The 12,500-nt window shown below is 45.8% G+C and overlaps 1 protein-coding gene across 4 annotated transcripts in view; it reads right to left on the reverse strand.

Moving 5' to 3' along the window:
* stai (stathmin) overlaps positions 1-12,500 on the reverse strand; it is an 86,299-nt gene that overhangs the window by 258 nt on the left and 73,541 nt on the right. For all 4 annotated transcript variants that reach the window (XM_043016448.2, XM_043016446.2, XM_043016442.2 and 1 more), the window contains 6 exons: positions 6,633-6,802; positions 5,120-5,311; positions 4,325-4,465; positions 3,884-4,024; positions 3,218-3,523; positions 1-2,628 (listed from right to left, as the gene is read on the reverse strand). The exon at positions 1-2,628 is cut by the window's left edge and continues 258 nt beyond it. In XM_043016448.2, the coding sequence (XP_042872382.1) occupies positions 2,548-2,628; positions 3,218-3,523; positions 3,884-4,024; positions 4,325-4,465; positions 5,120-5,311; positions 6,633-6,802 (1,031 nt within the window). In that variant the 3' untranslated portion in view covers positions 1-2,547. The remainder of the gene's footprint in view (positions 2,629-3,217; positions 3,524-3,883; positions 4,025-4,324; positions 4,466-5,119; positions 5,312-6,632; positions 6,803-12,500) is intronic.

Genomic DNA, 12,500 nt, shown 5'->3' on the forward strand with positions numbered 1-12,500 from the left:
GACTAGAAACATTAAAAAGAACCGGAAAAAAAAAACAAAATACAAGATTTCTTTTTTTTTAAATGTTGTGGAGTTAAAAGTGTGTGCACTTGGAAATGAAAAACGATTTGTCTCCGTTTGTTATATATGTATATAAAGTCAAGGACGTGAAAATGTCTTGTGGATGACTTCCTACTGGTTCTGTCTACAAATCCTTCTATATCTAAGTGGGCCGATGAACCCATTTTAACTTAGGAGGAGGCACTGCCTTTTAAAATAAACGTGGAAAAAAAAAATCTTTTTTTTTTTACTTCTTATCATAAATCATACATCTTAAGGTTGCTGTTTCTTTCACTGCAAGCTGCTTATCTCAATCAAAAGTCATGCACAAGATGGACGCTTTTGTGTGTCAGTCTGTTTAGATATCCAGGTGCAATTAATCAAGTTTCCATTTCAACTTCGGTGAGCGAATAGGTCTCTTCTGCAGATATCATTGAGAGATACTGCTATTAATCCATTTCTTTTTTTTTCTTTAATTAAAAAAAAAAAGGTGTTGGGACAAAAAAGATGAATAAATCGTAGTGTTGACAAAGTTTAATGGACCCCAGCCAACTGCATACAATCTTACAATTTTCGCTGAATGTTCTGAACATCCGTATCTGGTCACTGAAACTTCTTTGAGAAGCCAATTAACGTTAAATATAAATTAAAAAGGGAATTAAATAAAAGGATAGCAGCGACCAAATCAGGTATTCAATTCAATCATAGGATTACCAAAAGAAAAAAAAAAAAGAGATAATAACCATACAGAAAATCATTTCCACATTTGCAACCATAAATCTTGACAAAAAAAAAAAAAAAAAACAATTCGGTTGCCTTCTTCATGAAACCACTGACTGCTGGGAGTCCGTTGTTTGGACAGCAGTTCTTTGATAAGCATTACTGTTGGTGCTGGACCTGGAGCGCCATCCTTACACTACATACATTCCTTAGGATTCTATCCAAATAAAATGTTTAAAGGTTTGCAAAAAGCATTCAAATTTGATTCACTCACTTTTGGAACTAACTAAAATTTGCTTCCTTTTTTTTTTTTTACATAATGTACAAAGATGAAAACTGAAACCTGTATTCATAATGATAGAAGGCAGTCTTAGAATACAGCATTTCCAGTTTTAATCTAGGCTAGAAAAATCCTTAAAAACTAAAGACAGATCACAAGACTCTTAATATTAAATGTTAAATTGAGAATATCACTGGATATTGGAAACCGTCGGGAAGATAGGGACACTGATATTACAATTAATAACTATTGCAGGAGGCGGCGCCAAAGGAAGTGATTGCCACAAAAGGAAAAAAATAAAAGAGAGATATATATGTATATATAGCAGAAGGCAGTGTGGACAGGTTTTTAGGAAGAAGAAGAAAAAATATCCTTACTGGGATGAAGGGACTCTTTTAAAAGGATTTACCGAGACAGAAACAAACAAGGGGGGGTGTGGGGGGTTGGGGTTGGGGGGGGCAGGGTTCTTTTCAAGGACAGCTACTGCATTGTTTAATAGTTGTTTTTTCTTTTTTTTTTTAAACTTCAACCAATTCCTCCGATCACCAAAGATTCACCCACTCATCCAATACCCTGCACACACTTATGTATGAGTATATTAATCACTTGATAATAATAATAATCATCTATGTTTTCTACATCGTTATGAATGCCTACTCCTGTTGGTCGGTGCGCTGTCAACAATCATACAGGATCAGAAAGACAAAGGTGACAGGCACGTCCAAAATTATAAAACTGGCAGTAAGAGGCATTATCATCTATAATATTAACCTTAATATTACCTATCACTCGTAACCCAGCAGTAAATATCGAGACATTAATGGTCAAAAGCTGAGCATATGCATCATTTACAAGCTAACATCATCGCATGTGGCGTTACAGCAGATTCATGAGGAATCTCCACCAGAAGGCAAATTAGATATGGGGCGAGTAGCTTCGAGGGGAACACCGAATGAGTGGGACACCGGAAGACACCACCGACCGACCGACCGACGTCACCTCCGAGGGGGGAGGGGAGGGAGGGAGAGGGAGGGAGGGAGGGAGGGGAACGCGGGGCACTCCTCGGGGCACTCCTCGGGCCCCCTCTCCTCGACCCCCTGACCCCCCCGACCCCCCCCGTCCTCAGCGCGACCTTAGGGGTCTAGGGGTCATTTCCCGACAGCCCACTGTCCTAATTTCTACTAAAAATGGGCAACACTAGGATTGTGATTGGATGGGCGGGGACAGATTAACAGTATAGCCAGCGTATTTTTTGTTTTTTGTTGTTTTTTTGTTGTTGTTGTTGTCCTGACGCTTTTACAAAGAATCCCTATTCGGACCCTTGTTCCAGGCAAAGGTTTGGCCCCCACTAGTTATAACAGGTCTGTTGCTTGTAGAATCTGGGTGAATAATGTAAATCCGTGGGTGTGAGCCTAGTAGGGATCTCTCTCTCTCTCCGGGGGCCGAATGGGTGGATGGGTGGGTGGGTGGGTGGGTGGGTGAGAGGGTTGGCAGCAAGGTTAAGCTAATTAACCGGATGAAGCGGTTTCGTGCTTTTCGGCGGCCATGAGACGCTCCTTGTTAGCGCGAACTAGCTCGGCTCGGCGATCCTGCAAAAGAAATTAAAGGGAAAGTTAGTGTCGGAACCGCTGGCATTGTGTGGACTAACTACTCGGGGAAGTTTTTTCGTCTGGCCGAACGAACGAACGAACGGAACGGAACGGAAAAGTGGGAAACTAAAAGGAGGGAGAGAGAAGTTTGCGGCAGCCAAAAATAGGAAAGGAGGTTTTTAAAAAGGATAACGGAAGAAAGTCACAGTTCGAAAAAGGGCCAGAGGGGTAAAGTGGAGATATATCACGTGTTTTTTTTATTTGTTTGGTTTATTTTCAGAGACGGTTGAAAAAAAAATTAATGTGGCTATGCTCTCCTACAGCTTTCATAAAACTCAAATCAATGTTTATATGTAATCAAAATGACAAAAAACTAAAAACCAACTAAAACCAAAAAAACAGAATTTAAAAAAAGGAATAAAAATCAAGAGAAAGAGAGGAAAGGAAAAGATACGAAGCCATCCGCCGCCGCTGAAGCCCCGAGCCAGTGGCAGCCGATGCAGCGAGGGCCACCCCCCCTTTTTTTATTTTATTTTAGGGGGGTGGGTGGAAGGGGGGCGGCTCGCTCGGCTCGCTTTGGCACACTCACTTGTTCCTCCTTGGCCTTCTTCGCCTTCTCCGCGAGCTCCATGCGGTTCTTGTCGGCGATCTCCAGCTTCTGCTCGAGCTTCTCCGCCGTCTTCTTCTTGAGTTCCTCCTCTTCCTTCGCCCGGTTCTCGTGCGCCTGCTCCAGCTTCTCGCTCACCGTCTTGGTCAGCTCCTGCCTCTTGGCCTCCTTCTCCTGCGAGATCTTCCTCAGCCGCTCCTCCTTGGCCGCCACCTCCTGCTCCCTCTGTTTCAACACCTCCTCGGCCTTCTTATTGACCAGCTCTTGCGCCTCATTGATTTTATTGGACTGGGTTTAGTGGGAACGAAACGGGGGGGGAAATCAAACACTCTGGCCTCTCCAGACAACACAGGTAATGAAACATAGGTTAGAAGAAAAAAAATCAATAACAAGAACAATCTGAACGCAAAAGTTTAAGTAAACGAAATCAAATAAATAAATAAATCAGGTGTTATCATAATTGCAAAAGGCAGTACAGTGAAAAAAAACAACATAAATAAAATATATCCTCTCTAAAGATTAAAAAAGAAAACTTAGAGATCTTGATTTATATCACAGTGAGAAGAAAAAAATAAAATCGTTTTAGGAACCGAAAAGAACAACAACAACAACAACAAGGACCTTCGAGAACCAAGCCTCGATACATACGTGTTCCCGGAGGGTTTCCAGCTTCTTCATGATCTCGGTCTCGCGGTTGGCCTCTGCGATCTCCAGCTTGGCCTGGATTCGCTCCTCCAGCTGCCGGATGGCCTCCTCGTGTCCCAGGCGCACCTTCTGGGCGTACTCCTCCTGCAGGGCGGGTGGGTGGGTGGTGAGAGAGGGAGGGGGGGGGGGAAAGACGAGAAGTTTTAGTCAACGTGGAAAAAGGAAATTTCAGAAAGAAAGAAATCTTACAGGACCCAAAAGAGGGTACAGATTCATTCACGTAGTCGTACCATGATCACTATTTCAACAACAACAAACAAACAAGGAAAAGGCTATTATTCTCTCTGCGGGCTGGCTAGCTGGCTATTCCTCCTCCTCCTCCTCCTCCTCCTGCTCCTCCTGCTCCTCCTCCAGGGCCGCCTCTTCCGCTCCCCTACTACTCACGTGGTCCTTCAGCTTCTCGAGCATCTTGCCCATGTTCTCGTTCCTGTTCTCCTCGGCGGAGCGGAGCTTGTCCTCGATGGTCTGGCGCAGCTCGTCTGTCTGGGCGTCCAGCTGTTTGCGCACGCTCTCCACGTTGTTCAGCTGCGGGGGGGAGAGGAGAGAGGGGGGGGTGTTATTATTGTCATCACATGAAAAGGGGGTGGGGGTGGGGGTGGGGTGTTATTACTGTCATCACAGGAGAGGGTGTGTGTGTGTGTGTTATTACTGTCATCACAGAGGAGAGGTGGGGGGGGGGGGCGTGGTTGTACCTAATTTAAGAAGGAAACGGTTATAATGACTATCATAGGAGGAGGGGAAGGGGGTTGGGGGCTTGGTTATAATCACCGATGGCATTTCGTTTTGTGCGTGTTGTAATAAAAGGACTTCCTGCTTGCTTTTTTTTTTTAAACCCTTCCTACGTCCCCAAGTCTTGGACTCAATTCGGATAGTTAAACCTACTCGAAATTGTCTCGAAAGATACGAACAAAAGCACAGAAAGAGTCCGACAAAACTCGAAGATCTCCCACAAAAGGGGAATAATAATAATAATAATAATAAATAATAATAATAACAACAACAACAATAATAATAAAAAAAAATCAACATAACCACCAATCTCCCCACAAAAGATGAATAATAATAACAATAATAATAATAAAAAAAAATCACCTTCAAAAAGATGAATAACAATAACAATAATAATAATAATTAAAAAAAAAAAAAAAAAAAAAATCGCCACGAACCCCCATCACTCACATGGTCTGAGATCTTGGCGCGGAGGCCGTTGAGGTAAGCCTCGCGGTTGGAGGAGGTGGTGTCAAGCTTGTCCTCGAGGGCGGTCTGGGTCGCGGCAATGAAGGCGGCGTTGGTCTCCTCTCTCTTGCGGCTGGCTTCCTCCAGGCGGGTCAGGCGCTCGCCCACGCTGGCCAGGCGGGAGGCTTCCATGGACTGTGGGCGGAGGAGGGGGGAGAGGGGCGTTAGTTAGGTAAGGCAGGAGGGAGGAAGGGGGAGAGGGAGGTGGAGGAGGGGGAGAAGGAGGAAGGGGGAAGAGGAGTAAGGTAGGGGAAAGGGAGGAAGGTGGTGGTGGAGGGGAGGGATGGGGGTGAGGTGGTGGAGGGGGAGGAAGGGGGAGGAGGTGGAGGGGGAGGAAGGGGGAGGAGGTGGAGTAGGGGAGAGGTGGTAGTGGAGGGGAGGGGGAGGAAGGTGGAGAGGGAGGAGGGGGAGGAATGGGGAGAGGTGATGGAGGAGGGGGAAGGAATGGGGGAGAGGTGGTGAAGGAGGGGGAGGAATGGGGGGGGAGGAGATGGAGTAAGAGAGGAAGGTGGTGGAGGGGAGGGGGAGGAGGGGGAGAGGTGGTGGAGGAGGGGGAGGAGTAGGGGAGAGGTGGTGGTGGAGGGGAGGAGGAATGGGGAGAGGGTGGTGGATAAGGGGGAGGAAGGAGGTGAGGAGAAGCAAGGGGAAGGGGATTAAGGGCAGAAGAAGAAAGGGGAGGGGTATTAAGGGAAGGGGAAGAGGTATTAAGAAAGACAGGAAGAAACGAGAGAGACTTCTGTTGACTCCGGACATAAAGATTAAAGAAAAAGAAAGAAAGAAAGAAAGAAAACTTCGCAGATGGCACAAAAGAACTTTTCTTCTGATAACCGATAATTTTTCAGAGAAGCTTTGAAAACGTTTGTATAATTATGCTCAGTGTAAACGTTGTCTTAGATATCTGTTGACATACGACATACAAAAGGTCTCAATTATTTACACAAGGCTAAAGCTTTGATTCTTGGCCTTAAGATGAAAAAGTCAATAGTGAAAAAGGATAATAAAAACGAGCTAGGAGACAAAAAGGGGAGAGGTGGAAGAGAAAGGAGGAGGGAGGGAGATGGAAAGATGGAAAGAGAAATGAAAAAAGGGAAGGGGGAGAGAGATGGAAAGAGGGGGGGGAGAGAAATGGAAAGAGAGGGGGAGAGAGATGGAAAGAGGGGGGAGAGAGATGGAAAGAGAGGAGAGGGAGAGAGAGAGATGGAAAGAGAGGAGAGGGAGAGAGAGAGATGGAAAGAGAGGAGAGGGAGAGAGAGAGATGGAAAGAGAGGAGAGGGAGAGAGAGAGATGGAAGGAGGAGAGAGAGAGAAAGATGGAAAAAAAATAGAAAGAGAAACAAAAAGAGGAGAAAGAGACGGAAAGAAGGAAGGAAAGAAAAATAAGAAGAGAGAAAAAAAATCAATAGAGAGGGAGAGAAAAAAAAAAAAAAAAAAAAAAAAACACCCGAATCTAGGCCTACCTTCCTGCGTTCCTCAGCCTGCAGGAGCTTCTGGGTGATCTCCTCGGCGGTCATGCTCTTAGGCCTGGGGGAGGTGGTGGTGGGGGTGGGCTTGTCGGCGGAGGGCTCGGCCAGGATCACCTCGTAACACATGCCACCGCGGGACTTCTCTTCGCACCTGATCTCGGTGGCTGTGGAGGGAGAGAGAGAGAGAGAGAGATGGTTAGGATTTCCGTGGGATCCTTCCGGACTTTGAAGTAATGGTTTATTTTTTTATTTTTTATTTTTTTTTTTATAGAGGATGATAGTATTCTTTATATAAAATAGGCTGTAAACCAGTTCTGTTAGAGATGATAGTAGTATTCTTTATAAAAAATGTAGACTATAAACCAGTTTTGTCAGAGATGATAATAGTATTCTTTAATAAAACTATTTAATTAAAGAAAAAGGTTCGCGCGAGTGGCTGGCTAAATAATCATTTTGAACAAGAGGAGTTCGGTGTTGAACAGTGATTCGGTGTTCATCATACCGAGTACCTTGTTCGATTTAAGTTATCCATTGAAAATAAACAACTTATATTTACAAGAAAGGAAAAAAAAACATGCATCAAACAGATCTAATCCCTTATAAAAAAAAAACATCAACAACACCTACAAATACAACAACAAAAAAAACAACAACAACAGTAACCAGAGCTGCGTTACGAACAACCCAACCACCACCCCTCACGCCCACGCTGTCAAAACCGCCCATTTGCGACTCTCACAGGAAGCAGGGCGGCTCCTCATCTGGAATTCTGTGCTGGAGTCCCCGCTACCACAGAAGTCACTCTCATTTTTTCTATTTCTTCCCCACGATATTTTATTTTATTTTATCTTATTACTATTATTTTTTTTTTATCTTAATGGTAATATTGGTCGGGTGTGGTCCGGTCTTGCATTCGGGATGAAGGCAGGACTAAACTCTTAAAGGAAATGTAAGAAACTGGAAATAAATATATGTAAAAAGAGGATATTTATATGTAATCGAATGTTAAAACCTCCACGTTAGCATACAAAACAACAACAAACAAAACCACGCCACTCAAGTGCGTCCATTACAAGGTACAGATTCAAAACAAAACAACAAACAAAAAATCTTAAAACATCAAGAAAAAAAAAAATAAAAAAAACAGTAGTAGTCATTTCCTTCATCTACTCCCCCCTCCCCCCTCCCCCCCCCACGGCTCTGCGGTAAACACTGCAGTACTTGCGCTGAAACCGACAGAATAATCAACAAAGCAATGGGCAATAAAAAAAGGGGGGAATTGCGATATGCGATCTTTCTAAATCCGAAAATAAAAGGTTCAGAATGTGGCGAATCTTAAAAGGTCAGGGGGGGGGAGGGAAAGAGAGAGAGAGAGAGAGAGAGAGAGAGAGAGAGAGAGAGAGAGAGAGAGAGAGAGAGAGAGAGAGAGAGAGAGAGAGAGAGAGAGGAGGAAAGATACGTATGGGAGGAGCGAGGGGGGGGGGGTACGTATGGGAGGAGCATACTGTATTTAAAAAAAGGAACTCAAAGTGTCTTCTTTTTTTCTTTCTTTTTTGTTCCACGAGATTCCTCTACTTGGCAGACGAAGCCGCCATGGGTCAATAATGTCATGCAAATAACCTCGAAGGATTGTACTGTGAAAATGGCCTTCTTAAAATTCATGGCAGCGTTCTTCTGCTTAGTTCTTTTCACATGGCGTGGAGAGTGATTGAGAACTTGAATCAGGGAGAGGGAGGGAGGGAGGGAGGGAGAAATAGAAAAAAGAGAAAACGGGGAGGGAACGTGAGAGAAAAGTAAGGAGAAAGAAAAGAAAATAAGAGAAATGTGAGAAATGAGAGGAGCAAAAAAGAGGGTGAGAAAGAGAAAGAGATATAGAAAGGGAAAAAAAGAGAGAAAGAGAGAAAGAAAGAAAGAAAGAAAGACAGAGAGAAAGAAAGACAGAGAGAAAGAGAGCGAGAGCGCCTGGGTCACTCAAGGTCAAGCCCATCGAGCAAGCGCGGGCCGAGGATAGCCAAGGTCATGAATTATTAATCTCTTGTAACTTGGGCAGAGTCATCCCCCCCATCCCCCAACACCCCCCCCCCTCTCGAGCACAACCCACGTTCATCACAGACGATTGTCTTTCTGTAGGCCAAGACACCATCAAAGACAGATCGTAGATGTGGCAACGCCCGTGCAAGTACCACAGCCAGACGTCCATTGCAATAAATAATTGGATGACGTAATCGAACCTACGAGAATAAGAGTGGAAAACCACCTCACACCGCTTGGGGAGTTGGGAGATTTCGAGGTCACATGCAATATCAATCAATAATGTCAATGTTGAATTCATTCTTTCCAAAGATCGAAATCGGACCCTGATGCTTCCCTCGCCTACCCTTCTATATCAACAGATTCCCACCCCCACCCCCTAACCTCGAGACCTGTCAATATCCCTCGTACTGTTGTCGACCCGGAATTCCAGTCGAAACCTGTCACATCCCTTGGAAAAAAATGAAGAAAAAAGAAAAAAGAAAGAGAGAGAGAGAGAGAGAGAGAGAGAGAGAGAGAGAGAGAGAGAGAGAGAGAGAGAAAAAGAGAAAGAGAGAAAAAGAAAAAGAGAGAAAGAGAGAAAGAGAGAAAAAGAGAAAGAGAAAGAAAGAGAAAGAGAAAGAAAAAGTGAAAGAGAGAAAGAGAAAGAAAGAGAGAGAGAAAGAGAAAACGAAAAAAAAAGCCCTGCAACCAGTCGATGCGAAACACACAGCCAAGTCACACAACCTCGCGTCTGGATTTATCGCCAGTGGAACCGTTTAAGAAGGAGAAGGACCGGACCGACCGCTTCTTATTTCGTCTTCCTGCTGCCTTCTTATTATCTACGAAACCAAAAGGCTTCCCCCCCCCCTTCCCCCGCCAGATGGAATGAATGCCTTCAATGAAAAGCGAACAAGTCGATTAATAATTCCTCCTGTCCTCTTCCTCTCATGCTCTCCAATACCCTCCCCTCTCTCCCCCCCCTCCCTCTCTCTCTCTCTCTCTCTCTCCCTCTCTCTCTCTCTCTCAACAATGGAATTTATTACCCAGACACTCGCTTTGTCGCGACAGTCTAATATGTTGGTTAACTGACGATCTCCACTTATCGAAAGGTCACGGCACCGAAGGGGAGGGACGACTGGGAGGGAGGAAGAGAAGAGAAGAGAAGAGAAGGGAAAGAGAAGAGAAAAGAAGGGAGAGACGAGAGAAGGGATAGAGGAAAGAAGAGAAGAGAGGCAAGATAGGAAAGAAGAGAATAGGAGGGAAGAGATGAGAGGAAACAAGAGAAGAGGAGGGAGAGATGAGAAAAAAGAAGATAGGAGAGAGGAAAGAGAGGATAGGTGAGAGGAGAGAAAAGACGCATCACTGCTTCTACAACCATTATCCCTCACCATAACCAGAGCCCCCCCTCCCCTCATCCCCCTCCCACCTTTCGAACCCTGGCAACCGTAATAGAGACGATTCCCACGCACTCCCATCCTTGCAGCCCCGTATCCCTAATCCCTAATCCGCCAGGCCCATCGTGACCAGCACGCCGTAGGTAATCCAATCACCTCCCAATCCACCACATCCACCACCATCACTACCAATCCACATCCAAATCCATCCGACCCCCCCCCCCAAAAAAAAAAAAAAAAAAAAAAAAATCCACCTCATTCATTAATTCAACACCAGACCCACGTCTCATCCACTCATCCACATCCATAGTATCCACACACCTCTCTCTCTCTACAACCACAGCCACAGCCGCCACAGCCGTCGCCGCCGCCGCCGCCACCTGCAATGCGACAGGGCGGCCGACCAACTTGAAGTCGGTGGGCGGGGAGCGAAAGAGAGAGAGAGAGAACGAGCGAGAGAGAGAGCGAGCAAGAGAGCGAGAGCGAGGTTTCACGGTGCCGCGCAGTGCCACTCAATAATCGCGGCGTACGGAAGTAGTGCCTGACCTTCCCGGCGGTGGCTCCTCGTCATGCACTAGAGGGAGATAGGACACGCGGAAGGGCTACTGCATGGAGAAACGCCTCGAATAAGTGAGAGAGAGAGAGAGAGAGAGAGAGAGAGAGAGAGAGAGAGAGAGAGAGAGAGAGAGAGAGAGAGAGAGAGAGAGAGAGAGAGAGAGAGAGAGAGAGAGAGAGAGAGAGAAAGAGAAAGAGAGAGAGAGAGAGAGAGAGAAGAAAAAAACCCGAATAGTCAAATCTTATCCTGGAACAAGAGCGGGCATAGGCATAGTGCCAGTCCACCAGCTGCCACCCTCGATCAGGACGTGCTGAAGGAGGGAAGGTGTAAGAAAGGGGCTGGGTAGGAGAGTATAAGAAAGGGGAGCTGGAGGGAGGGAGGGAGGTGGGTATAGGGGGGTAGAGGGGGAAGTAGGGCCATTATTCCGAGACATTAATCACAGTTCCTCACGCTATTTCTCGCACGAAATGACCAATTCATTCTCGAGAAGCCGGCCGGAAGTAACGAGGATCCTATTCCCCATACTCGAAGAATCGGGAGGGTGGGGGGGAGGGGGGAGGGAAGGGGGAAGGGGGAAGGGGGTAGGGGAGGGACGGGGACGAGGATAGAGAAGGTACAGAATAAGTAAAACAGATAAACCAATCAGCCACCAAAACCCCAAAAAGAAGAAGAAAAAAAGACCTGGCAATGAATTATAAAAAAGGAAAAAAGAAAAAAAGAAAAAACGCCAAAAATAGCATCACCCAAAATGCAAAAGATACAAAAAAAAGGGGGAGTGGGGGGGGGGGGAGTCTAAAACGAAAAAACAAAAGAAAAAAAGAAAACTTCGAACATCCTGAAGAAGCGAGATCGGAGACCGAGTGACGTCATCAAGGCGGGCGGGACGAGAGAGAGGCAGAGGCGGCGACGGCGGCGGCAGAGGAGGAGGAGGAGGAGGAGGAGGAGGAGGAGAGGGGAAGCCTCTCTGTGCCTCCCTTTCCCCTCGCTCGCCTACGTGCCTACGTCCCTCCCTCGGGCCAGAGTCTCTGTCCCTCGGCGGCGGCGGCGGTGGCGGCGGCCCGCTGACCTTGGCTGACCAGACATGCCGTCTCTCTCTCTCTCTCTCTCTCTCTCTTTGCTCTTTCTCTCTACTTTACCTTTCCCCACTTTCTCTCGCTCGCTCTTCTGTATCTTCAATACCTACTTATCTACCTTTTTCCTTGCCATCTATCACCAAGCGTTAACCAGATAGATAGAGAGCTTAATATAACGAAACGATACGGAAAAAAGTCCCTATCTTCTTCCGACTAATCCCTGCCGTCGACACTACACGCCCATCCCCATTCCCCATCTATCCTCATCTTCATCCTCTCTTTCCTTTTATCCCTCCTTTCACATGAATGCAAACAAGCACAAACACAGAAACACACACAGAAACACACACACACACAAACACAGACACACACACACACCACAACAACAGCAACAAAAACAACAACAACAACAAAAAGGCAAATCTACAGACACCTCTTCCCCCACAGTTAAACAGCGGCGAGTCTATGTTAAGCCCTCGCGTCGGCGGGCGGGCGGGCTCGGAATAATGCAAAACTAGGCTGAGTCCAGGTTTATTTATAGACTTATTTCTTCCCACTGAACTAAAGCCCTTAAGTGTGCGATGGGAATGGTGGAACGTGGGAGGAAGGAAGAAGAAGGAGGAGGAGGAAGGAGGAGGAAGGAGGAAGAGGAGGAGGAAGAGAAGAGGAAGGAAAATGATGAAAGGGGAGGAGGAAAGTGAATATAGACAATGACAATAAGGAAAAGAAAGGAGGAAGACGAGGAAAAAAAAACAGAAGAAAAGAAAAGAAACCCATACGAAAAAAAAAAGAAAACAGAAAAAACAAAAACCCAAATAAACGGAAA

This window comes from Penaeus japonicus, unplaced genomic scaffold, assembly GCF_977035675.1.
Source record: "Penaeus japonicus unplaced genomic scaffold, GWHDUDI00000001_assembly GWHDUDI00000021, whole genome shotgun sequence".
Classification (NCBI taxonomy): Eukaryota; Metazoa; Arthropoda; class Malacostraca; order Decapoda; family Penaeidae; genus Penaeus; species Penaeus japonicus.